Source organism: Sebastes umbrosus, chromosome 14, assembly GCF_015220745.1.
Source record: "Sebastes umbrosus isolate fSebUmb1 chromosome 14, fSebUmb1.pri, whole genome shotgun sequence".
Taxonomy (NCBI): Eukaryota; Metazoa; Chordata; class Actinopteri; order Perciformes; family Sebastidae; genus Sebastes; species Sebastes umbrosus.
In genome coordinates this window covers 25,101,291-25,124,678 of record NC_051282.1, presented here as the reverse complement: position 1 = coordinate 25,124,678, position 23,388 = coordinate 25,101,291, and the positions used below count along the sequence as shown (strand labels likewise).

Sequence of the window (23,388 nt, the reverse complement as noted above, 5' to 3'; positions counted from 1 at the left end):
CTTTCTTCTTCTTTTCCTTCATTGCTGCTTGAAGCTGTATAATCATAGTTAATAGTCTGGATCAGCTAAAATCACTACTTTTAAAGTCGAGATGAAATGAAAAATGCCTTTTCAACCCTTTTAGATCACTTCCCCGCTCATATTGTGTAACTATTTAACAATATATGCAAAAAAAATAATACAAAAAATCCATTTCTTCGTATTTTCATATCAAAAATCCAATCATCCTTTTTTCCTGTAAAACAAAATATGACCGGTACCAACCAATTTCAACAAATAATATCATACCTTCCATCAATCAGTCTGCAACTTTTAGCAACAAGGGAGGTGTGTGTGGAGCCCGTAGACTGTATATAAAGATGGACGACGAGTCGCCACTTCCTCTCGCTGTACAGAAGTGAAGCCAAAATATCCCGGATATGGGATCTGCCATCTTCAGATTTTGACGCCATTTGGAGCCAGAGTCTGCGCAGTAGTGATCGGGCAATGGAGCCGTGGTATCGAGGTCACCCGTCCGAACCAATTGCGAGCCGAACACGGCCGCAGCTTGTCAGCTAGAGATCTGTCAATCATGACGTCTCACCCCCCTTTTTTTATAGCATAAAATAACTAATTAAACCAAACTTATCAGAAAAATGAACACTTTAACATACATCAGCATGACAAGAACTACCTAAAATTACCTATACTGCAGCCAGCCACCAGGGGGCGATCCAGATGTTTTGGCTTCACTTTTTGGGAGCCGTCATGGAGCCACAGTCCTCTGTCACTACATATCGCGCTAAATTTCAAGCCCACTTTTTAGCAGCCCAATCCAATGCGAAGGATTTGATTTAAATCCCTCTTGTAACTGAACACCGCTCAAATATTCAGTTTCACCGGGCACTCACAGTACAGAACCTAAATACGCTCTAACTTTAGTTTCACTGGGACTTTAAATACAGTTTGCATCTTATTGTCTACTGTGAACATTTTTTACTCAAGGCCACACTTTATAATCATGTTAAAACTTAAGCCTCTAAAGTTTTACAGTATGTGGCGTAAACAAGAATTTATGCAACTGAAGCCAAACAAACAATCTAATTTCACCTTGTAAATTGTATTTTTATAGCACCTCATTCACTATACTAAATTAAACTGGGTTTATAAAATTGTAACGCGACTGAAATGATGATTTCAAACTGTACAGCTGAAGAGCCGGAGACTTGAACGAAGCAATCAAATGGGGGAGCAGAGCCAAACAGCAATAACCCGCCAGGAGGGGCTGCGCCTGCATCCAGGCAGTGTTTGTAGAGGAAGCTTTGTCATTACACTGCTGAGATTCCACATAAATGGGCCTTGAAAGGGTGTGATTTACACTGAGGTGGCACAAAATAACAATAATGATAATAAAAACTTGATTAGGGGCCCTATTAACCCGGGGTAGCCCTGAAAAAGAACTTGCGTGTGCACACAGTACACACGCAGTAAACACGCTGTAAACTCGCAATCACTCAAACACATACGGGCGCACAGGCCCAACAGCCATACTCTGGGGAGGTGGGGGGAAAATGAGATCAGATTCAGAGAGAGATCACTGATTGAGGGCAGTGAATCGATGGTTGGCTGGAGGCTACGTGAAACCCGTGAGTGATGGTGCTGCATTTAATCGCCTTTTGTGTTTGTCTCAATTATGCTACATAATGGCTTCTAACACCTGGGCTAACACCGAGCTCAGGAAATGCTGTGTGCACTGGAAAAAAGGATCTAAAGTAAAGACAGGGGTGTTAATAGTTGGTGAGAGCATGCTGGCTACCTGCTGGTGATAGTGACAGACTGTCAGTCTCTATGTGCGGATCTAGCCGCGCTCAGTTGGCTATATCAGACGGATGCACAGCTCTGCATATAGTTTATAGATTTGTTTCACTTTTTTCTGTGTTTCCCTGTGTGTGTGTGATAGATGTGGGAGGACCTGCAGACCCCATCGCCCCCGCTATCATTATACCCCCCAAGAACACCAGCGTAACCATGGGGAGGAACGAAGCCATCATGGAGTGCGTTGCAAACGCAAGGTACATTTCAACACACACACGGATAACTGAAGAAAAAGACGAATACGAGTACACACAAGGCAGACACGCGCACATTAGCAAAAACACCTACACCTCGTCTCACCCCCACATCTGATATTTTTTGTGATTCAAATGAATCTCGAAACCTTTTGTTTGAACATGATAGAAAAGTATTTTGTACGTCTCTCATTTTGTACCTCTCCATTCTTCCCTTTGATTCAAGGCTTCGCTCTGTTCTCGCTATCTCGCGCAATCTCAGCCCTGAATTCTGACTATTATCTCCAATTCAAAGACTTAATCAGAATGACAGATGCATCCCATTGCTCCCTCAATGCTCTGTAACCTTGAAACAGAATATAAATCTGTATTAAAAACCAAAACTCCCTCTCTCTTGCTCTTTTTTTTCTCCTTTTCATCTTTTTATCTCCGCCAGACCCCTCGTCAAAATGAGTATTACTTGGAGGAAAGACGGGGTAGTGGTCAATACTGGCATCCGAGATTTCGGCCGTAGATTGGTCATCAGTTTGCCCGCAGTCAGCGACAGCGGCTACTACGAGTGTGAGGCGTCGCTCCGCAGCAGCAGCGTCCCCTCAGCCACTGCTGGGGCCTTCCTGCACGTTCTAGGTAAATTACCCACAACTTACATTTTAACCCTGCACCCAGCAGCTGAGCCTGAAGTATCCAAATATTGCATCAGCATGCCAACCCCCATGTTGAGAGAACATTTTGTTGCCGTTTTATACTTCAGTAATTGAGTTGATGCTGTTATCTAAAGGGTTGCAAACGCTAGTTCACCAAAGAAGGGTCAAGATAAAAAAGCACAGATGATTTACGAATCGTTATTAAAGGGATAGTTCGGGTGTTTTGAAGTAGGCTTGTATGAGGTACTTATCCATAGACAGTAGATGACGGTCGGCACGCCCCAGTTTGGAAAAGCAGACAGGAGTTACCACACGAAAGCAAAGTAATGTACTGCTGTGGACGGGACTGGTAGCAAAACATATTTTAACCACCTAAAAGAAAGGTTATAATGTTTAAGTGTACGCTATATTTGGAATATTTTCATCAGACAGCCCTTTCTGACGGGGAACTGAAACTGTTGTATCCATCTATGCTTTCACCAAAGCCACCAGACTCCATTGAAAAAAACTCAAATTTTACCTCGCAGAACACAGGAGCTGCTGGTCGGTTAGTTTTGTTTGTGCTATAGTGTGACACTGAACTGCGGACGAGGAAAAACGACCTTAAAGAAAGGCCAACCTGAAAAAAATCAATATCAGTTTAAGTGTACGCTATATTTAGAATAATTTCACCACTTTACCTTGCTGTCAGACAGCTGTACAGTCTATGTTTCCGAAGGGGAACTGAAGCAGTTCGCCAAGGCCACCAGACTCTATTGAAAAAAAACAGTAATTTCACCTCTCAGAACAGAGGAGTTGCTGGTCTACCGCTGCCTCGATCGGTTAGTTTGTTTGTGTTATTGTGTGACTTTGGATAGTTCCGAGTCACACAATAGCACAAACAAACTATCCGACCAGTTTGTTCGTTGTTCCATGTTCTGTGAGGTTAAATTACAGTTTTTTTCAGTGGAGTCTGGTTGCTTTGGCGAGAGCATAGATGATACAACAGCTTCAGTTCCCCGTCGGAAACTCGGACTGCATAGCTCTCTGACGGCATGGTAAACCGGTGAAAATATTCTAAATATAGCGTATACTCAAACTGATATTTATTTTGCCCACAACAGTACATTGCTTTTGTTTCTAACTCCTGTCTGCTTCTCAAAACTCGGGTTGTGCCGACCGTCATCTACTGTAGAGAATACACTGACTATAGATGAGTACCTCATACAACCCCACTTAAAAAACACCCAAACTATCCTTTTACAGGATTTAATGCGGCAATGTTTTATGCTTTTTCTCCTTTGAAACAGAATACCCTCTGTTTGTAAAAGAGCCGCCGACTCACATCAGTGCAGAGATGGAGAAGGTGGTGGATATCCCCTGCCAGGCACGAGGTCAGTGGTGTTTGTTTTGTCTGTGTGCTCTTGCATGTGGGAAAGAGCAAGCAAGTATGACAAAGAAAAACAGAATAAAAAGAACAAAAGGGTCACAGTGACAAGGAAAAAAAAAAAATAATCCTCTCCTTCCTCTGCAGGCACGCCGCAGACAGACATAGTGTGGTATAAAGATGCAGTGCCCATCAGCCCGGTAAAGATCCCCAGGTACAGGGTGCTGGTGGGAGGCAGTCTACAGATCAACGGTCTCCTGCCGGATGACACGGGGATGTTTCAGTGCTTTGCTCGCAATCTCGCAGGGGAGATCCAGACAAACACCTACCTAGCTGTTACTAGTATGTCCCCTTGAAATACATTTCAAAGCTCTGCACGTCTGCTGCTTAATTCTGCTCATCTTCCGCTCTCTGTTCACCCCCTTTCTTACTCTTAAATCCGCTCCTCTGTTCTCGTCTCTAATCCTCTTTTCTCCCTCGCTCTGTCTCGCCTCCTACACCCATCTATCTATATATCTCTTCACATTGACAGACTTGTCACCTTGGATGCTCAGGCAATTATTGGCTATTTTTGAATCAGAGCAGGAGAAGCAGAGAGATGGCGGCGCCTTGTCAGATTCTCAGAGTTGTCCCCGAGAATGAGACCCGACAGCCGCCCTTTTTGTCAAGTCTATTAAGCTCTCAGCTGGCGTCTGCTTTATTAGGGAGAAAGCTGTTTATGTCTCTCATTATCACCTCTGTCTTACCTGATTTGTGTGTGTGTGTGTGTGTGTGTGTGTGGCTGACCCCTCCTCTCTCAGGTATCGCTCCCAACATCACCGCCGGCCCCTCTGACAGCGCCGTGATTGACAGCATGTCAGTCATTCTGCATTGCGAGACCTCGGGAGCCCCACGGCCAGCCATCACCTGGCAGAAAGGTGCGTGGGCTAACAGCATGAGGTCTGGAGGTGGGGGGGTTCATTATGCCGCATTTGGATGTGTCAAAGTAGACGAGAGCCATGGAAAAGGGTTCAAATATGCATTTTCTCCAGACAAGCTTCACTTTTGCTGCACTGCTTTTCCTTCCTGTTTGTTTTTCCTGACATTTCTCCAATACCCTAATCTCTCTTTCTCCCTGTTCCCCCGTTTTTTTCCCCCTGTTCTTCATCCCACACCATCAATCACTTCCACCCTCCCCTGCAGGTGAACGTGTCTTGGCCAGTGGCTCGGTCCAGCTGCCCAGGTTCACCCTGCTGGAGTCGGGCAGCCTGCTAATCAGTCCCTCTCACCTGTCTGATGCCGGTACCTACACCTGCATGGCCAGTAACTCCAGGGGGATTGACGAGGCTTCGTCCGACCTGGTGGTCTGGGGTAAGCAGAACAGAAGCTCTCTGCACATCATTGTTATAGCTCGCATCGTAGTGATGTGCAGAAAAGAACAAACAAATCTTTTTAACGACTCTTTTCAGTGTCGGCTTGTCGAACGGACCGAAAGCTCATGAATCCCTTACTATTCCCACTCGCTGTTATCGTAGGGTACTGCTCATGCTGTTTGCTATGGTTGTCCATTCACTCAAAACACAGGAAGCGGCGTACACGGACCAAACGGCACTGAATGAACAAGGGAGGACCAATTGAATCGCTCACAGAGTGTCACAGAGAAACTGGCGCTGTATTTTTACAATTAAAACTCGAAAGGTTTGAAATAGGGCTGTCAATCGATGAAAATATTTTAATCGCAAATTAATCACACATTGTTGATCTGTTCAAAATGCACCTTAAAGGGAGATTTGTCAAGTATTTAATACTCTTGTCAACATGAGAGTGGGCAAATATGCTGCTTTATGCAAATGTATGTTCATATTTAGTATTGGAAATCAATTAACAACACAAAACAGTGACAAATATTGTCCAGAAACCCTCACAAGTACTGCATTTAGCATAGCAAATATGCTCCAATCATAACAAGGCAAACTCAAGCCCAACACGCAACAACAGCTGTCAGTGTGCTGATTTGACTATGACTTGCCCCAAACTGCATGTGATTATCATAAAGTGGGCATGTCTGTAAAGGGGAGACTCGTGGGTACCCATAGAACCCATTTTCATTCACATATCTGGAGGTCAGAGGTCAAGGAACCCCTTTGAATATGGCCATGCCAGTTTTTTATCGCCAAAATTTAGCGCAAGTTTGGAACTTTATTTAGCCTCTTTCGCAACAAGTTTATAGTAGTAGTATGAAGTATGAACTTGTTGGTATTCCTTAGGTTTTCTTGTTTCATATGATACCAGTATATTGTCTCTAGCTTTAAAACTGAGCCTGCTACAACCTAAAAACCACAAGTTGCAATGAAAAATAAATTAGTGGCGTTAAAGCGTTATTATCTTTGACAGCCCTAGTTTGAAAGCTTTGATATATTTATATGTATCAACTCGACTATTGCATCGTCTGAAAACCCCTGTGTCCTCTTTTTCTACCTTGAAAAATACTGCAAAGTCCAAGTAAGACCTCTGCAAAATAATAAAATAAAAAGAAACATTCTTCCTTTTTTTAATCCAAGACTTATTTACTTGTACATGCAGTACGTACCTGGTTGCTGGAGGTCATTGCCAAGATACTCTGAATATATATGTAGTCTAATGACTCACGCGTGCATAAATTCACATTATCAGTCCTTGAAAGCTTCGCAAAAATACTCCATCCATTGGAAATGCGGTGTGATTCACCCAGATTCAGAAAGACCGTGAGTGAAAGATGAGACCGAGTCCAGTAAGCTCTATTCAATCCGCTGTTCAAACACAGTCTCCGAATAACAACCTCTCTCTGTGTGTTCACAGCACGTACCCGCATCACTAAACCGCCACAAGACCAGAGTGTCATCAAAGGGACCAAGGCTGTAATGACCTGCGGCGTGACCCACGATCCCAGTGTCACTGTGAGGTAATGATGCAGTATCTGTTGGAGTTTTGTCACATCTCTTTGTAACATTTCCACATTAAAATGTCTACTTGTGTTATATTTTTTTTTTAGTAGTGTGCTTACATTATCCCAAATGTTTCCAACAATGTTCAAACCCAGAGAAATCCTCAATTTTATTAATGGTAATTCATTCATTTTGTCGCCTGTCAATGACAACATATCCACGTTGCCCCCTTCTAGTTCCTATTATTTCCATGGAAACACCGGATGATACATCAGAGAGCGAGGAAGGAAGCCGGCGATCCAGTTACCTAGCAAGCCGCTCTATTAACAAGCAAATTAACGTTACGTTACTTGTGGCTATTTCATTAGAATGAAATGACATAACGTGAATAAACTAGGGCTGTCAATCGATATGATTGTCCATAGTTAATCGCGATTAATCACAAATTAATCACACACTTTTTATCTGTTCAAAATGTACCTTAAAGGGAGATTTGTCAAGTATTTAATACGCTTATCAACATAGGAGTGGACAAATATGCTTGCTTTATGCAAATGTATGTATATATGTATTATTGGAAATCAATTAATAATTGATTTGGTTGGTTGGTACCAATGGATCCCTTAGGTTTTCTAGTTTCATATGATACCAGTATCTTTACTCTAGCTTTAAAACTGAGCCCGCTACAATTAAAATTGCAAGTTGCGTTAAAGTGGTGTTAAAACAAATTTGCATTAACATGTTATTATCGTGTTAACTTTGATAGCCCTAGAATAAACGTGACTGAATGTAACGTGAATAGATCTTTTTTGATTGAGAGCCCCCTAGCAGCAGAAATTACATATTTATCACAGATAATTGTACTAAATGTCTGACATCACATCCTTTTTTTGCAGCTGTTTCTTGATGCAACACCAAGACTAGAAAACAAGCTCTGGTATCAGTGTTGTACTTAATTAGTTTATGAAATCGGCGAGAGCTCTTGTCGTGTTTATCCACCCTTATACGACCTCCTATGGGAAGATTTTCAAACTCTTAGAGTCTGATTGAGGAATTAGTCCGTCGCTTCTCCTCCACTCCTCAGACAGTCTTGATCATGATCGAGTGTGTGCACATGCATCTGTCTCGGAGGGAGCGAAACGACGTCTGCGGAGCCCAGTGATTAGAGTGCCTGTCACCTGTGGGCCCGCGGCATTGATCAGATCGCGGGGTAAACAGATGAATATGTAAACAGAGTAATAACTTCAGACAGCGCCTTTAATTAAACGCAACACAGAGGAGATTAGCTGGAAAGCCCGAACAGTCGCAATTAATCACAGCAGCTCCTGGTGTGTGCATGTGTATGTGAGTGTAAGGGGGCCATATGTGCGGTTGGGTATATGACAGGGAGAGAAATGCATGGAGGAGAGCTGCTGTGCTGTATGTGTGACAGAGAGAGATGGTTTTAAGATTCAAATCCCTTTCCCATCAGCCTCGCAAGGCTTTTCATCGGTGTCAGCGCCTTCTGTGTTTTTCTGTATGAACTGACGCAAAGCAAACGGATTTACTGTCACAACACTCAGAGATACAGAAAAGTGTGTGTGTGTGTGTCTCTCACATATACGTATGTGCACACCTCCAGGCACGTCTGGGAGAAGAGCGGCTCGGTGATTGACGTGACCACGACCCCCCGCCTGCGGCTCGACCCCGACGGGACCCTGCACATCTCCCAAACGTGGTCGGGCGACATCGGAACATACACCTGCAGGGTGACCTCCGTGGGTGGCAACGACTCCCGCAATGCTCACCTCAGAGTCAGGTCTGCATATCTCTCTCCCTCTTCGTCTTATCTTGCTGTCTGTGTTTTATTTTTATTTTTTTTCCTCCTCTTATTTATGTCTGACCGGGACATGATGGATGAATGTTTTCCCCACTGTCGTGCTTTATCGCCGCTCTCCTCTCTAATCCATCAAATCCTCTAATATTTACAACGCGAGGCTCTCGGTTTTGGCTGTTTAATGCTGTTATTTGCTGCCTCTCTTGTCTGATTGTATTTCTCTTTATCACTTTGTTTTTATCACTCTCACACACACACACACACATACAGGCAACTGCCCCACGCTCCAGAAAACCCAATAGCAGTTCTGAGTACCACGGAGAAAAGGGCCATCAACCTCACATACGCCCAGGCTTTCGACGGCAACAGCCCCCTGATCCGCTACATCCTGGAGGTCTCGGAAAACAGTGAGTGGTTCAAGCACCAGTGTCACCGTTAACAATGCATGTGTTGTTTCTTGTTAGTCAATATTTTTTACCTAACATTCCCTGGAAGCACTCAGTTGCAGCCTCTTATTATATTACGTCTCCATTGTGTCCCTAAAATTGGCGGTTGCATCGTCTCCTCTACAATCACTATAACTCAATCGCCTCACCTGTACGCTTCCTTTGCGAGCGATCAGGGGAACCAAATTGCGTTGATGCCCGATGCTCTCGTCTTCCTCACGCTCGACGAAAATCAAAGAAGTGGGAATGCTCTGCTCTCACCCAGAGAGAGTAAATCGTTCAGCCATTTCTCACCGGAGCTCAGGCTCACTGAGAGGATGACAACTCATTAAGAGGAAAATGAATCCGAGGATGCAGATGGGATCCGCTTTTTGGATAATTGAATTTCAATCTGATATTTAGAGTGTACACAAAATAAATGACTTGCTTTTTTATCGGCAGCTGCAATATTATTGCTGAAAATGAAACAATGTGCAATAATAGTCAGGAATAACATTGAATTTAAATGTGTGCTGGAGAGAATAATGTTCTCGCAAGGTCATTTACCGTTCACTCGCTGTATTGCTCACAGCTCTCGTCTAATTTGTGCGTCTTCTCTGCCGCAGATGCTCCTTGGACAGTGCTTCTGGCCAATATTGAACCGGAGTCCACCGGGGTCACCGTTGGGGGGCTCATCCCGGCGCGCTCCTACCAGTTCCGCCTGTGTGCCGTCAACGACGTGGGCCGAGGCCAATTCAGCAAAGAGACTGACCGGTGGGTGCTGCGCTTAGCTCGCTCTGCATCTACTGAATATTAAAAAGATGTTGCTTGTGGTGGTCTGTGTAACTTAATGTGTGTACGCTGGTGAGAACAGCGTTTGGGGAACAACTCGTTCCTCTGCCTCGTCTTCAATAGGAATGATTATTTCCTCTAAGTTTTAGTGTTTGCTCCCGTGGGAGTGCCTGCTCCAGGAACGGGGGCCTTTTCAAGATAAAAACTGTGAATGAGCTGAAATTGCGCTTTGTGAAGACTTGATGGGTGCGCTGACCCATCTTCATCTCTCTCCCTCCCATTAACGGTCTTCACCGTGCTGCATAGTAAAACACAAGAGAGGCTTGAAAGAGGCAGAGCTTCACACAGATTTAGATCTCAAGTGAATTCTCTTGACGTGTAAATGGTCATCATCTTACAGCCCCCCCACACACACCAGACACACACATATATATCGCATCATGATTAACCTATACACACTATATCACTGACCATGTCAACACAACCCAAGTGCTGCTTTAAGGCTGTCAAAGTTACTGCGATAATAAGACGTTAACGCAAATTCATTTTAACTCCACTAATTTCTTTAATGCACACGTTTTAAAGCTAGAGGGAACACTGGCATCACATGAATCTAAAAGACCTAAAGAAACCATTGGTCATGCTAGATTGTTATGAAGGAGGCTAAATAACGCTCTAAAGTTAGGCTAAATTTTGGCAAGGAAAAAACATCATGGACATTTTCAAAGGGGTCCCTTGACGTCTGACCTCAAGATATGTGAATGAAAATGGGTTCTATGGGTACCCACGAGTCTCCCCTTTACAGACATGCCCACTTTATGATAATCACATACCGTTTTGGGCAAGTCATAGTCAAGTCAGCACACTGACACACTGACAGCTGTTGTTGCCTGTTGGGCTGCAGTTTACCATGTTATGATTTGAGCATATTGTTTTATGTTAAATGCAGTACCTGAGAGGGTTTCTGATCAATATTTGTCATTGTTTTGTGTTGTTAATTGATTTCCAATAATAAATGTATACATACATTTACATAAAGCAAGCATATTTGTCCACTCCCATGTTGATAAGAGTATTGAATACTTGACAGATCTCCCGTTTAATTTACATTTTGAACATAAAAAAATGTGCGATTAATCGCGATTCAATATTTGAATCGATTGACAGCCCCTAGCTGCTTTTACACCGGCAGCAAGGAAGTCCCTCCAAAGCCGCCACTACCCATCACACACCGTCTGCACCGTACACTCATTCACACTTCCTGTGTGAATGTACCCCAGACAAGAGCGCACCACAGGAGGGTGACTGAGCGCCAGCGAGAGTGCAGGGCTTTTCTGAGGCATCTCCCGGGCACCCCTCTTTGATCCTAAACACTCTGCTTCATGTCCTCCCGAGCAGCGCTCCGGTGCGCTGGGAAGAAATCAAGATGTCATCTTAAATTGGCTTAAGGGAAAGTCTGCCTGGATCTCTCTTTTCTTGTTCTTTTATATCTTCCTCTCACACTGTCTCTCCATTGTGCTGTTCCATTTTCACCAAGGCCTCTTTGATCCTTGTCATGCCATAGCGAGATGTCCCTCCGCGGACAGTATTATAGAGAATATGTCTCGGACAAAGACACACTCATCCCAACTTTTCCTTTATGGTGCTCTGAAAAAAAAAAAAAAAAAGCTGGCTTTATTATGATTTGACTTCTATGATGAAATGGGATGGAAATATGCAGAAACTCCCGATAATTAATGCATGGTTTCACTCTTTGTCTCCTCTTTCACCTCTCTTTCTCTCCCCTCAGACTAACTCTCCCCGAAGAGCCGCCCAGCGCCCCCCCTCAGACCGTCATCGCGAGCGGCCGCACCAATCAGTCCATCATGATCCAATGGCAGCCGCCCCCGGAGAGCCATCAGAATGGGCCACTCCAGGGCTACATCATCAGGTAAGAAGACCATGACAGCCCGTATTATTCCTTTCCCAGGGATAGGTGCCTGTCAGCTAATGCCATTCAGATGGTGATAATAACTGTTATGTCAGCTCCTTTTCTTCCTCTCCATTTCGCTTCATTCTCGCTCACCGCTGCAATGGAATAATTGGTGCCAATTAAATACCTTCCCCTCCATTCATCTGGTGTCACCTCTCTTTTTGTAACCATTTTCTAAAAAACTGTTCTGCATGGCTTCTCCTCCATCTCTCTGTCTCTTCTTTTTTTGGGGAGAATCTAATATATTTATATTTATGTCTTGTCTCTCCCTCTGTCTATCGATTCCTCCCTCTGCTGCCAGGTACTGTCTGTCGGGGCTTCCTGTGGACTGCCAGATGAAAAACATCACCAACCAAGACCAGAATAGTCTGCTCCTGGAGGACCTCATCATCTGGACCAACTATGAGATCGAGGTGGCGGCCTATAATGGAGCGGGCCGGGGCACCTATAGCCACAAAGTCACTGAATGGACGCTGCAAGGGGGTGAGGCACAATATCACATATGCCCAAGGAATACAAGCAGCCAAGTCTGCAAGTATGAATTAAAAAAATGTCCTGCAGCTTAGTCGCTGTGAGTACCAGAGGCTTTATTTAGTCCCACAAATTCCATTCATTACCTGCAGCCTCATCATATTAGTCCCTCGGCTCGTGTTGAGCCCGCGGCCTAAAACTTGTGACTGACGCTCAATCCAATCATCTGTTTTTAACGATCAAATTAAAAGCAAAGACGGCCGTGTTTTTTCTCTGCAGCACGCTTTTTTTAAAAAAAAAAGCCTTCGCTAACCTTGAAAAGGTGATTCACACGCATTACTAACAGCCCTTCTCCCTAACACTCCTGTCGCAATCAGCAGTCAGCACTTAGCACCGACGGAAGCAGCGAGGCTTTTTAAATGTATGAATGTAAGAGACATGGCCGTGTAAGTGCAAATTTGCCTCTCAGCACCACTTATTTGTTTTTGTCTGTTTTTTTATGTCGGTAATTTCTCAATAAGTGCTGCAGCACCGTAGGACAAATTGTACACAGCCATGAGCCGATGACTTCATTAGAGCTTTTATTTTTTAATTCAAGTCAATCTTTTAAGTCGGTTTAGATCACTTTCATCTTGTAGATTATTAATTTTTTTGTAATCTTAGCATGAATGTAATTTGTTCCACTGTATGAATACTTCTTAGAATTATTAACCACTCAATATAGGTGAGGGTGATGCTTTTTTAAAGCGGCAGTAGGCAGAATATTTTTGGCATTATTGGGCAAAAAATCCATAATAACCTTTCAGCATATTGTAATTCAAGTGTTCTGAGATGTTTCTGAAAACATATGAGGCGAGAAATAGGCATTATAGTAACAGAATATTGATTCATATTGGATCAGCGCTGCCTAGTTTCTCCACGAACGATCCAGACAGATTTTTGGATTATCAAAAATTGAGCCCACAGTGCATCAAAACGTTTGATGCTACTGCAAATTCTCGTTAAATAAAGTGTTAAAATAAATAAAAATAAAATGTTCATGAAAATAAATGCCAAAATGTTGAGATCATGGTAGATGTAGTGTGGTAAAATTCAGAAATGTATCTCAAAAACTGCATTTTTGACAGTAGTTTGAATCCTATCCTAACCATTACAGTCAATGGAAATCAAGCATGTTTAAACATCAGTTTGTCACACATGGAGCAGTCAATCTTTATATAAATAAATGACAGACATTTTTGTGTTGTCCGGATGAAGTACGCAAATTCTCAGAATGTTGTCTCAAAAACTGAATTTTTGACACTAGTTTGAAATCTGCCTTTACATGCCATAATGTGAAGTGGTAGTTTTTGTCCCGGGCAGTAAGCTCACCAACATAGTGACTTTCCCTTGGTGTCAGAGGTTGTGAGTTCGAGACCCAATCGAGGCAGAACGAAAATGCTAATATCTTAAAGGATTAATGATGACTGACCGTCCTGTACTTTGTCTTCCTGCTTCTTATTCTTCCTCCTCAAAATTAGGGGTGGGAAATACCGCAAAATTTGGTTTCGATCCGATAGCAAGTAATACAGGGCCAGAATCGCCGATATCGATACCGATACGGTACCGCGTTTGTTGTTTGAATGCACACAACGTCACAACAGCAGTGAGAAGCAAACGGTACAACAGATCATAATTTGCACAGACAGTTCTACTCTTTGATAAAATATGAATGGGTGCAGAAGAGAGAAACTTTTTTGTATCGATCCTTTTGACGCCAGAATCGATCTTCAAATCGAGACATAGGTATTGGTAATATCGATATTTTCCGATCGATCCGCCCCCCCCCTACTCAAAAGGCTCGGCCCCGACCCACAGTTGGGCAGCAGCTGTAATTTCCTGTCGTAGCTCTCTATCCCACTTTTCTTTCACCTTGTAGATTATTATTGCATCACGGTGTCAAAAAAGAAAAATGTTCCCATTGACCACCTGCAGACATTTAATTGATTCTGCACATATATTACCAGGTGATGATGTGCGTCAGGCTTGTGACACACCTTTGGAAGTCGCTAAAGGAAGCTGCCTCGCTTGACTTCTCTCATTCTACATGCTGAGTAGTATAATTAGAACACACACTGTGAACTTTTCCACGGTGTCGTACAGCTACATATTTCCGTCACGCCTCGGTGATTCCAGCACCTTATGTTCCTGTCTATTCAAAAATCATCACAAGATGAAAGTCACATTTTGTCACTGTAAACTTGCACCGAGCCAAATCTGAGATTATTTCTGGCACCGAATCTTAAGGCTTTTTTTGTCTGGAAACATAGCCAAAGTAGGCTCCAGCTAATGCATCAGCGTGTTGAAAGGTTAATCCATGTTTTCATTACAAGAAGATTGAATAATACTCTCTTTACTGGCTTTCCTCAAAAGTCAATTCATAGATTACGCCGAGTTCAAATTGCTGCTGCTCCGAGACTTTAACAAACACGAGAGAGGGAGGATATCGCTGCTGGTTTAGATATGCTGCGCTGGCTTCCAGTTTGATTTTAAATTCCTTTAACTTGTATATAAAGCTTTGGAAGGCTTAACACAACCACATATCTCTGAATCCCTGTCATGTTAAATCCACTCCATGGACACCACACGCACTAAATATTCTCTAGAGCACTCATAAGAAAATTGGGAGTGTTTCCTATTTCCTATTCTGTTCCACTCCCTGCTCACATGCATTTATTACACAGGGTGAATCAGCAGATATTTTGATTTCATTAGGTTTTACATGCGTTTGCGGTGCTGTATATCACACTGGTTTCAAATTAATTATTTGTATATCTTTTTGTCATTTTCTCCTGTTTCTCCTGCTTACCTGAACACAGCGTGTTTCTCAACCACTCATTAAAACACACAGACTTATTCTCTCTGTCCAGCTTGTTATTATAATTGCGCTGCACACATATTATTTTTTCTCTCTTTTAACAATCGTTGCTTTTGATTTGCTCTCCACCGGTCTTCTCTCACCGTTTCATCTTTACATCCTGCCGTATAAAAGAATTGTTTTCTCATTTATATTATGAGTGCTGGGCAGGTGTGTGTTTGTGGGAATGGAAAAATGGCGTCTATTTATGTCTGTTTCTTTTTGGCTGGATGATTAAAAAATACTTCAAATGCTTCAGAAATGATGGATTCTACCTGGCACACCTTGTTGTTAAAGAAACTACTTTTGAGTGATGCCTGATCAATCAATCAATTAATGAGCCGCTCTGATGCACCTGCAAGTAAACAAATGTGCTGCATTTGTAGAGAAACACAAAATCGTTATGTTTAATTAGCAAAACTTTGAAAACCTGGAAGGTTTTTTTTTTTATTTTATTTTATTTCCATGCGTCTCTCCCCGGTGCACAAAAATAAATAATAATTTCATCATCCAAGTCGCTGTCAGTGAGTAGCGACAGTGAACAAGGCACTCATGTTGTTTAGCTCAGCTCTCATTAATTGGATGTTTCCGTCACTCACTCCATTAAAGGCTCAAGAGCAGATCATGATGTGCATTTAAATACGCTCAAAGGGAATGGAGGATAGCGTGTGGATGCGAGGACCAACGCCGGCCAATCAGCTTCATTAATGCGTGACTCCTCGACTGTTTTTCCGGTGTTACATCAGGATCGCATGCTCGCTTCAAACAAACTGCTGCAGGGTTCACCTGGAAGACGCCTTAGGCAAGCGCTCTCACACTCGGTTTGATTGGCGTGTTCTTTCCTCCCCCAAATGAACCAAAATAAAAAATGCTTCAGCCGGATTCTCACGCTCTAAACGAGGCTGGTCTGAAATTGCCTCTTGTACATCTTCGAGTATTTTCCTTCCCTGTCTCATCACTATTCGCTCTTTTTCCCCTCCCCCCTCCCTCCTCTTCTTCTATCTCTCCCTCCTCTGGATCAGTGCCCACTGTGCCACCAGGAAATGTACAAGCCGAGGCTGTCAACTCCACCACGGTGCGTTTTACCTGGAGTGCCCCGAGCCCGCAGTTTATCAATGGAATCAACCAGGGATATAAGGTGAGCATAGCAGGACTGGTGCCCCCTAGTGGTCGGAGCTAGAGGAGCAACATCTCATTACGAAGTCTGAAAGCCTCATTTCCTCAATTATTCATGATTTTAACACAGAGCAACAGTTTTTATTTTACATTTTACTTTTTAAATTAAAAGAAATCTCATCCAAAATTGGCTACGGCAACTCAATATTTATTTTACATTTACACCTTTAAACATTATGTTGGGGGTTCTGGATGAAAACGGTCCCCAGATAATGAATGCAATTATTCTGTTGGGTGAAATATTCATATTTGGAGCTCAATCAAGAGCTAATCTGAATATAAGTTTCTTAAAAATGTATTGCAAAGACAATTTTGGGGGAAAAAATAATTGCTACAAACAAATACAACATGAAATGGAAAAAAAGGTCAAGGGACCCCTTTGAAAATGGCCATGCCAGTTTTTCCTCGCCAAAATTTAGCGTAAGTTTGGAGCGTTATTTAGCCTCCTTCACAACGAGCTAGTATGACATGATTGGTACCAATGGATTCATTAGGTTTTCTAGTCACACATGATGCTAGTGATCTTTAATCCAGCTTTAAAACTGAACTACAACCTGAAAACAGCAAGTTGCGTTAATGCATTAAAGAAATTAGTGGCGTTAAAACTAATTTGTGTTAATGCGTTAATATCGCGTTAACTTTGACAACCCTATATTAAATATAAAATATTAAATACACTCTAACTGTCATATGTATATTTCAGTTTTTAAATGTATCAGCACTGTCAACCTAATTATCTGAAATACTGAAGGGATCCTATTCATTTTATTGTTATCTTTTGGTATTTATTTATTTATTTATTTATTTATTTATTTATTATTTTCCTTTTGTCAAAGTATTTTCTTAATTTTTTTTTTTTTTATGAGGTTATATTGTCATGTAATCATATTGTTGTGTTTATTGTGTGTATTTTCCCCGTATTAAAGAAATCTTGATGTTACCATTGACACCCTGTCCCTTGTCACATCATGTCCAGCTGTTGGCGTGGGAACTCACTCGTTCAAACGAGGTCCAAGTGATGACGGTGCGTCCCAACTTCCAGGACAGCGTCCATGTTGGTTACATCTCTGGCCTGAAAAAGTACACCGAGTATTACTCGTCGGTGTTGTGCTTCACGACACCTGGAGACGGCCCGCGCAGCCCGCCTCAGCGACTACGCACCCACGAGGACAGTAAGTTTGCCCATTCCGGATATTATATGGTATTTGCAGATAATTACATGTCAGGCTGCTGTTCAGTTCGTTTACTGCCTGTTTTATTATTATTTTACAGCCCCTGGTGCCGTGGGACACCTCAGCTTCACTGATATCTTGGACACCTCACTAAAAGTCAGCTGGAAGGAGCCCCAAGAGAAAAACGGCGTCCTCACAGGTAACCATTAAAGATAATTATGTAACGTTAACATGTCGTCTCTGCTTCGCTCAGTTTACGAGTCACTGAGCTGTGTTTACTGTGAACATTCGTCTCTTCTTCCAGGCTACCGTATCTCCTGGGAGGAGTTCAACAGGACCAATACTCGAGTGACCCATTATTTGCCCAACCTGACTCAAGAGTACAAGGTGACGGGGCTCACTGCCCTCACCACTTACACCATCCAGGTCGCAGCTATGACCGCCAAGGGCCAGGGCCAGCTCTCCGCCTCCACCATTTCCTCTGGCGTACCACCAGGTGAATGTTCAATCTAATAGATGAACTTATACAGTAATTATGAATTATAATATGAATTCATAAGTACCTCAAGTGTCCACTGAAAGGGCTACAACCACTTACCCATGACTGAACTGATTTCTACTCAGCTATTTCTAAAAGCAGTGAAATTAATTTCCTCCGCTCTCCTCCGCAGAGTTGCCCGGTCCTCCAACCAATTTAGCTATCTCCAACATCGGCCCTCGCTCTGTCGCCCTGCAGTTCAAACCTGGTTATGATGGCAAGACATCCATTTCCCGTTGGCACGTTGAAGCCCAGGTAAGGATCTATTTCAAAGAGGACCTATTATGCTCATTTTCAGGTGCATACTTGTATTTTGGGTTTCTACTAGAACATGTTTACATGCTTTCATGTTCAAAAATAGGCTTTGCTTTCCTCATGCTGGCTGTGCAGCAGCACCTCTTTTCACCCTCTGTCTGAAACGCTCTGTTTGCCTGTGAAGCAAATATTCGTAGTGGCCAAACGGCATTACTACAACTTCCATGTCCATCACGTGATGCCATTGGGCCCCAAAATACTTTTTCCCATAGACTTACATTGCGAAAGAGATGTCCCTAACTCAGCGATTAATTTATTTTGAGGTGAATCAACTTCTCAGTATGAACACTTGAATAGCCCTTATTTAAATCACTAGGTCCTAAAAGTTGTAAAATGCACTAATAGCCGAACCCAGGGTTATTTCCCTTCTTCTGTTCATGTGAATGAGACGTGGAGTTATCACTCGGCAGTCGAGTCGACTGAGCAACTCTCATTGGAATGAACGGGAGCCCGCCTCCAACACTGTATCCAGTTTTCTTTATACATCCATAGTTTGAGGGAGTGCCAAACTAGCCGCTAGGCAGGTATTTATGCAAATGTGTTACTTGGTGACATCACCACTTTACAGAAGAAAAGGCGGGACTTCAAGTGAGGCGTTTCAGGCAGTTCCGGAGCAGTGTTTCTGTGGGGGAGAGTAACTCCATTTGGCGTGGACTTTGTAACTTTGCAGACCTTATACATGCACAAAACACTATATAACACACTAAAGGAAAGGGAAAAAGCATAATAGGTCCTCTTCAACACAATGAGAGCAGTCTGGATTTTTTTACAAGTTGTTTGATGTCTTTATATCAGTGCAGGTTTTACGATACCAGCTAATTTCTTTAATTTGTTCTCGTGCTGATAGCACCTCATTCTCTCTGTGCATTTCAGATTGGCATAGTAGGAGACAATGAAGAGTGGCTGGTGGTTCATCAGCTGACTAATGAACCTGATGCCAGATCACTGGAGGTCCAGGACCTGAACCCCTATACGTTCTACAGGTGAGCACACACACACCCAAACACAAATGTATACAGGTGGCCAAAATCTTCTATCACAATATAGGTCATTGCATATCGCGATAACGATATATATCACACATTTTTTCCGGTAAGTCAAAAATAAATAGTCCATAACCACATGGTAAAGCCTATTTTGTATACTCCTGTGTGAATTAAATACTTAACAAATAAAAAGTACTGAGCATTTTCTCATTCCATTAAGAAATTTAGTGCAAAATGAACATAAACAGTTGAAATTATAGAGAGGAAAAACTAATATTTCCATATAAACACTGTTTGTTAATCACATTGAACAAAACCCCAATCTTCAAATGATATTCCCTCAAAATAGTTCACATCAGATTTTTTGAGAAATTTAAGTTAGTACGTGCTCGTTATTATCAATTTAGACAACGTAATTGTGTATCACGATATCTCGATTTATGATTTCATCACAATACGGTTCCATTGAAAGACGATAAATTATCATATTGAATTATTGCCCAGCCCTAGCTGTATATGAAATAAAATCTTACCCAACCGTCTTATAAAAAGTACATTATGAAAATGTTGCAAAGTGAAAAATCAGCCAACCTAATAAACTGGTTATCTTTTATCTTGATTTACTTTGTTGGAATTATTTATTTATTTCTCTACTCATAAATAGATCCTCTTCTCTGCAACTACAATGACCTACTTTCCTTTTGGGCATCATTCAAATTCCATCTAATCTTAAATAATCTAATCTAATCCTTTCCCCGTATCGCCAGCAGCAGATCTTCACTAAACACCCACCTTTATGATGATTTATCCACCATCCGCTGGTTTCCTTTGCTCCAGGTTCCGGATGCGTCAGGTGAACATCGTGGGCACCAGTCCTCCCAGTCAGCCGTCCAGGAAGATCGAGACCCTGCAGGCCCCTCCGGACATCTCCCCCGCCAATGTCACCCTTCGCACCGCCAGCGAGACCAGCCTGTGGCTCCGCTGGGTGGTAAGTTGTCACAAATCGTTGCACGTTGGTTCCTATGTATGAAGTTAGTGGAGTTTTATTCGATTATTATTATTATTGGAGCACGTCTGGGTTGTTCCTGTTCCGACTAGGCTGGATTAGGTATGCCTCTGCATGCGCATAAGCTATCTTTTGTCCTTCTCGTTGATGGAAAATCATGTTGGGACTGAATTGGCAAAATGCCCTTGGGATATTAATTGGATACAACATTGATAAGATAAGCGTTGTCAAATCAGATTTAGGCAATTTCATTTTGCCCATCCAAATAACAAAAATCCATTTTTTTCTTTTATTAAAAAGTTTGATGACTTTCTCTACGACAGCTGGCTTCAACTCAACTGACTCACAAGCATCCCCCTCGTCACAAAACTTAAGTTTACAATCTGGCACACTTCATTAGGTCTTTTTTGTTTCGTTCATGAGATGTTGCCTTTTCCTTCTTCTATAAGTTTGTCCTTGTACTCTCGCACACACACTCTGTACTTGATAATTGCGGCTTCCTGTGTCAGCACTTGGCCAACGTATTCTTCGCTACATCTGCCCATTATCATCGCCGTGCCAGTGCCTGGTCGGTGCCAGGCAGACGGAGAGACAGAGGCGAGATACTCCTGCAGCTCTTTGCGGGGTTATGAAGAGTGCGTGTCACCTGGATTTAACAACACAGCGGTGTCAGCGGTGTGATATGACCCTTCAAACGAATGACAAAGCTCAGTGATTGCGACCCTTTTCAAAAGCTGTAGTAAAAGTTTGGGTAACACTTAATTTGGTAATTAAGTGATAATTAGCAAGTGATCTTTTTATTAAATTATTAATTACCCCAATATTTACCTCAAAATGTATGGAAAATTACTTTATTGTAAACATTGTTTAATAATTATATGCTTAAAAGGCATATAATAATTAAAATAGGGCCCTGAGGCTGTGCGCTGCTCTTCATTGGAGGTGGAAAACTAATAGAAGACACGTCTGATCAGGCACAAATCTCACCACTGTGTGACTTATTGTCTACACAAATGTAACCCGGTAGCTGATGTCATGATTCAGGGAGTTTTTTAAGTTATTTGCTAATTATTATCTATTTATCAGCAGATATGGAAATAAAGCATATCAATTAACTTTGTATTCTTTTCCTGGAAATGTATTAAATAAATTATCAGCTATTGGGAGATAGCAGAATATAATTAAAATAATTTTGGATACATTTTGAGGTAAATAATGGGTTAATTTGGCAGTAATTCCAAAGAAATTTCAAAGAAGTTACTTGCTAATTATCACCTAATTACCATGAAATTTATGGACCTGTAAAATGAAGTGTTCCCGAACTTTGTGGTCCGCGTCGCGGCCGTGGAGGTCTTAGTCAAGGCCACATTAATTTCAAGAACACCCAGCACTTTAATAGAAATAAGCCCAGCACATATTTAGGTAGGTGCTTTCACTTATCACGCTCAATTATGTCCATGTGTCAGTGCTAGATACACTGCATACTAGAAAACAAGATTTTAAGATCATCGTATTTGGCTGAGTGACATTTAGAGTGATTGCAAACACCCTGAAAACACACTTTAGGTTGCAGTTAATTTCAATATTAATGAATCACTCAAACCTGTTGCACCTATGCCTCTCAAGATCTATATTGCCTGCTACATATTAGGATTATATAGTATTATTGATTTAACAGATGAATGTGCAATTATTTAAAGACAATGGAGTATTACCACATTTTGTTAAAACCACTAAGTGCAGTGCTAAGTGCTGAGAGCTTCTCTTCCCGACACCTCTTAGCTGTTGTAATGTCACCGTGAAGTACGGCCTCTCGCGGCTTATTGCTTCGTTATGCACTCCGTTATGATGTCATTTGTATTGATCCTGCTCCAACTGGTGGAATAAAAAACAAAACAAATCCTCTTAGCCTCTTCCAGAGTGGGAGTACAACGGGAACCCAGATCTCGTCGGCTACCGGGTCCAGTACTCCAAAGCCGGGTCCAAAGGGGGAGTCCTCTCTCACGTCATCATGGACCGGCTGGAGAGGGAGTTCACCATCGAGGACCTGGAGGAGTGGATGGAATACGAGGTCAGAGTTCAGGCCATCAACGGTATCGGCTCTGGGCCCTGGAGCCAGCCGGTCCACGGCAGGACCAGGGAGTCTGGTGAGGAAGGAAATACATGCATACACAAGCCAAACACATAGGCTGCGTCCGAAATTCCACACTAACATGCTATTTAGTACACTAAAACAGTATGTGAAATCGTTTAAGTATGTCCGAAACCTTAGTATGAGACCAATAGTACGCAATATATTTCAGAATGGCATAAATATCCCACAATGCAATGCAATGCAGTGACGACAACGTTCATAACAGATGTTGACGGACAGCTCTGTAACATCAATAACGCTTTAATTTAACTGTAAGTATAAGATTTCACTTTGCTGAGCGTAATATATATATAAAATTAGTTCACAAATCATCGTTTGGTCACATGAGGTTGGCACAGATTACCATGGTTACAAGTCTCCAACCGGCAAGGAGGCTCTCAGGAAATGGCAATGTAAAATACAGCTCAGTGTGTCTGAAAAGATACATACTACTGTTTATTCACACAAAAGTATGTCGAACGATAGTACACATATTGGGTATGTAGTACATAGTATGTGATTTTGGACGCAGCCATATATGTAATAAGATGTGCTTGAAGTGCGCTAAGCTCCGTCCTTTAACTCTTTACTGTAGTACCCTCCAGCGGCCCCACCAACGTGTCAGCCTTCGCCACCACCTCCAGCAGCATCCTGGTGCGGTGGGGGGAAGTCCCAGAGGCTGACCGCAATGGACTCATCCTGGGGTACAAGGTCAGCAGGCAACAGTC

The 23,388-nt window shown here is 42.4% G+C and overlaps 1 protein-coding gene across 5 annotated transcripts in view; it reads left to right on the top strand.

The window, feature by feature from the left end:
- Positions 1–23,388, top strand: part of sdk2a (sidekick cell adhesion molecule 2a) — a 111,746-nt gene that overhangs the window by 67,246 nt on the left and 21,112 nt on the right. For all 5 annotated transcript variants that reach the window (XM_037792872.1, XM_037792873.1, XM_037792871.1 and 2 more), the window contains exons 6-26: positions 1,940–2,051; positions 2,485–2,675; positions 3,982–4,065; positions 4,206–4,400; positions 4,859–4,975; positions 5,241–5,408; positions 6,876–6,978; positions 8,583–8,759; positions 9,048–9,184; positions 9,829–9,976; positions 11,784–11,924; positions 12,268–12,449; positions 16,356–16,471; positions 17,486–17,681; positions 17,782–17,880; positions 17,986–18,177; positions 18,353–18,474; positions 19,408–19,517; positions 20,358–20,508; positions 22,436–22,673; positions 23,256–23,371. In XM_037792872.1, the coding sequence (XP_037648800.1) occupies positions 1,940–2,051; positions 2,485–2,675; positions 3,982–4,065; positions 4,206–4,400; positions 4,859–4,975; positions 5,241–5,408; positions 6,876–6,978; positions 8,583–8,759; positions 9,048–9,184; positions 9,829–9,976; positions 11,784–11,924; positions 12,268–12,449; positions 16,356–16,471; positions 17,486–17,681; positions 17,782–17,880; positions 17,986–18,177; positions 18,353–18,474; positions 19,408–19,517; positions 20,358–20,508; positions 22,436–22,673; positions 23,256–23,371 (3,095 nt within the window). The remainder of the gene's footprint in view (positions 1–1,939; positions 2,052–2,484; positions 2,676–3,981; positions 4,066–4,205; positions 4,401–4,858; positions 4,976–5,240; positions 5,409–6,875; positions 6,979–8,582; positions 8,760–9,047; positions 9,185–9,828; positions 9,977–11,783; positions 11,925–12,267; positions 12,450–16,355; positions 16,472–17,485; positions 17,682–17,781; positions 17,881–17,985; positions 18,178–18,352; positions 18,475–19,407; positions 19,518–20,357; positions 20,509–22,435; positions 22,674–23,255; positions 23,372–23,388) is intronic.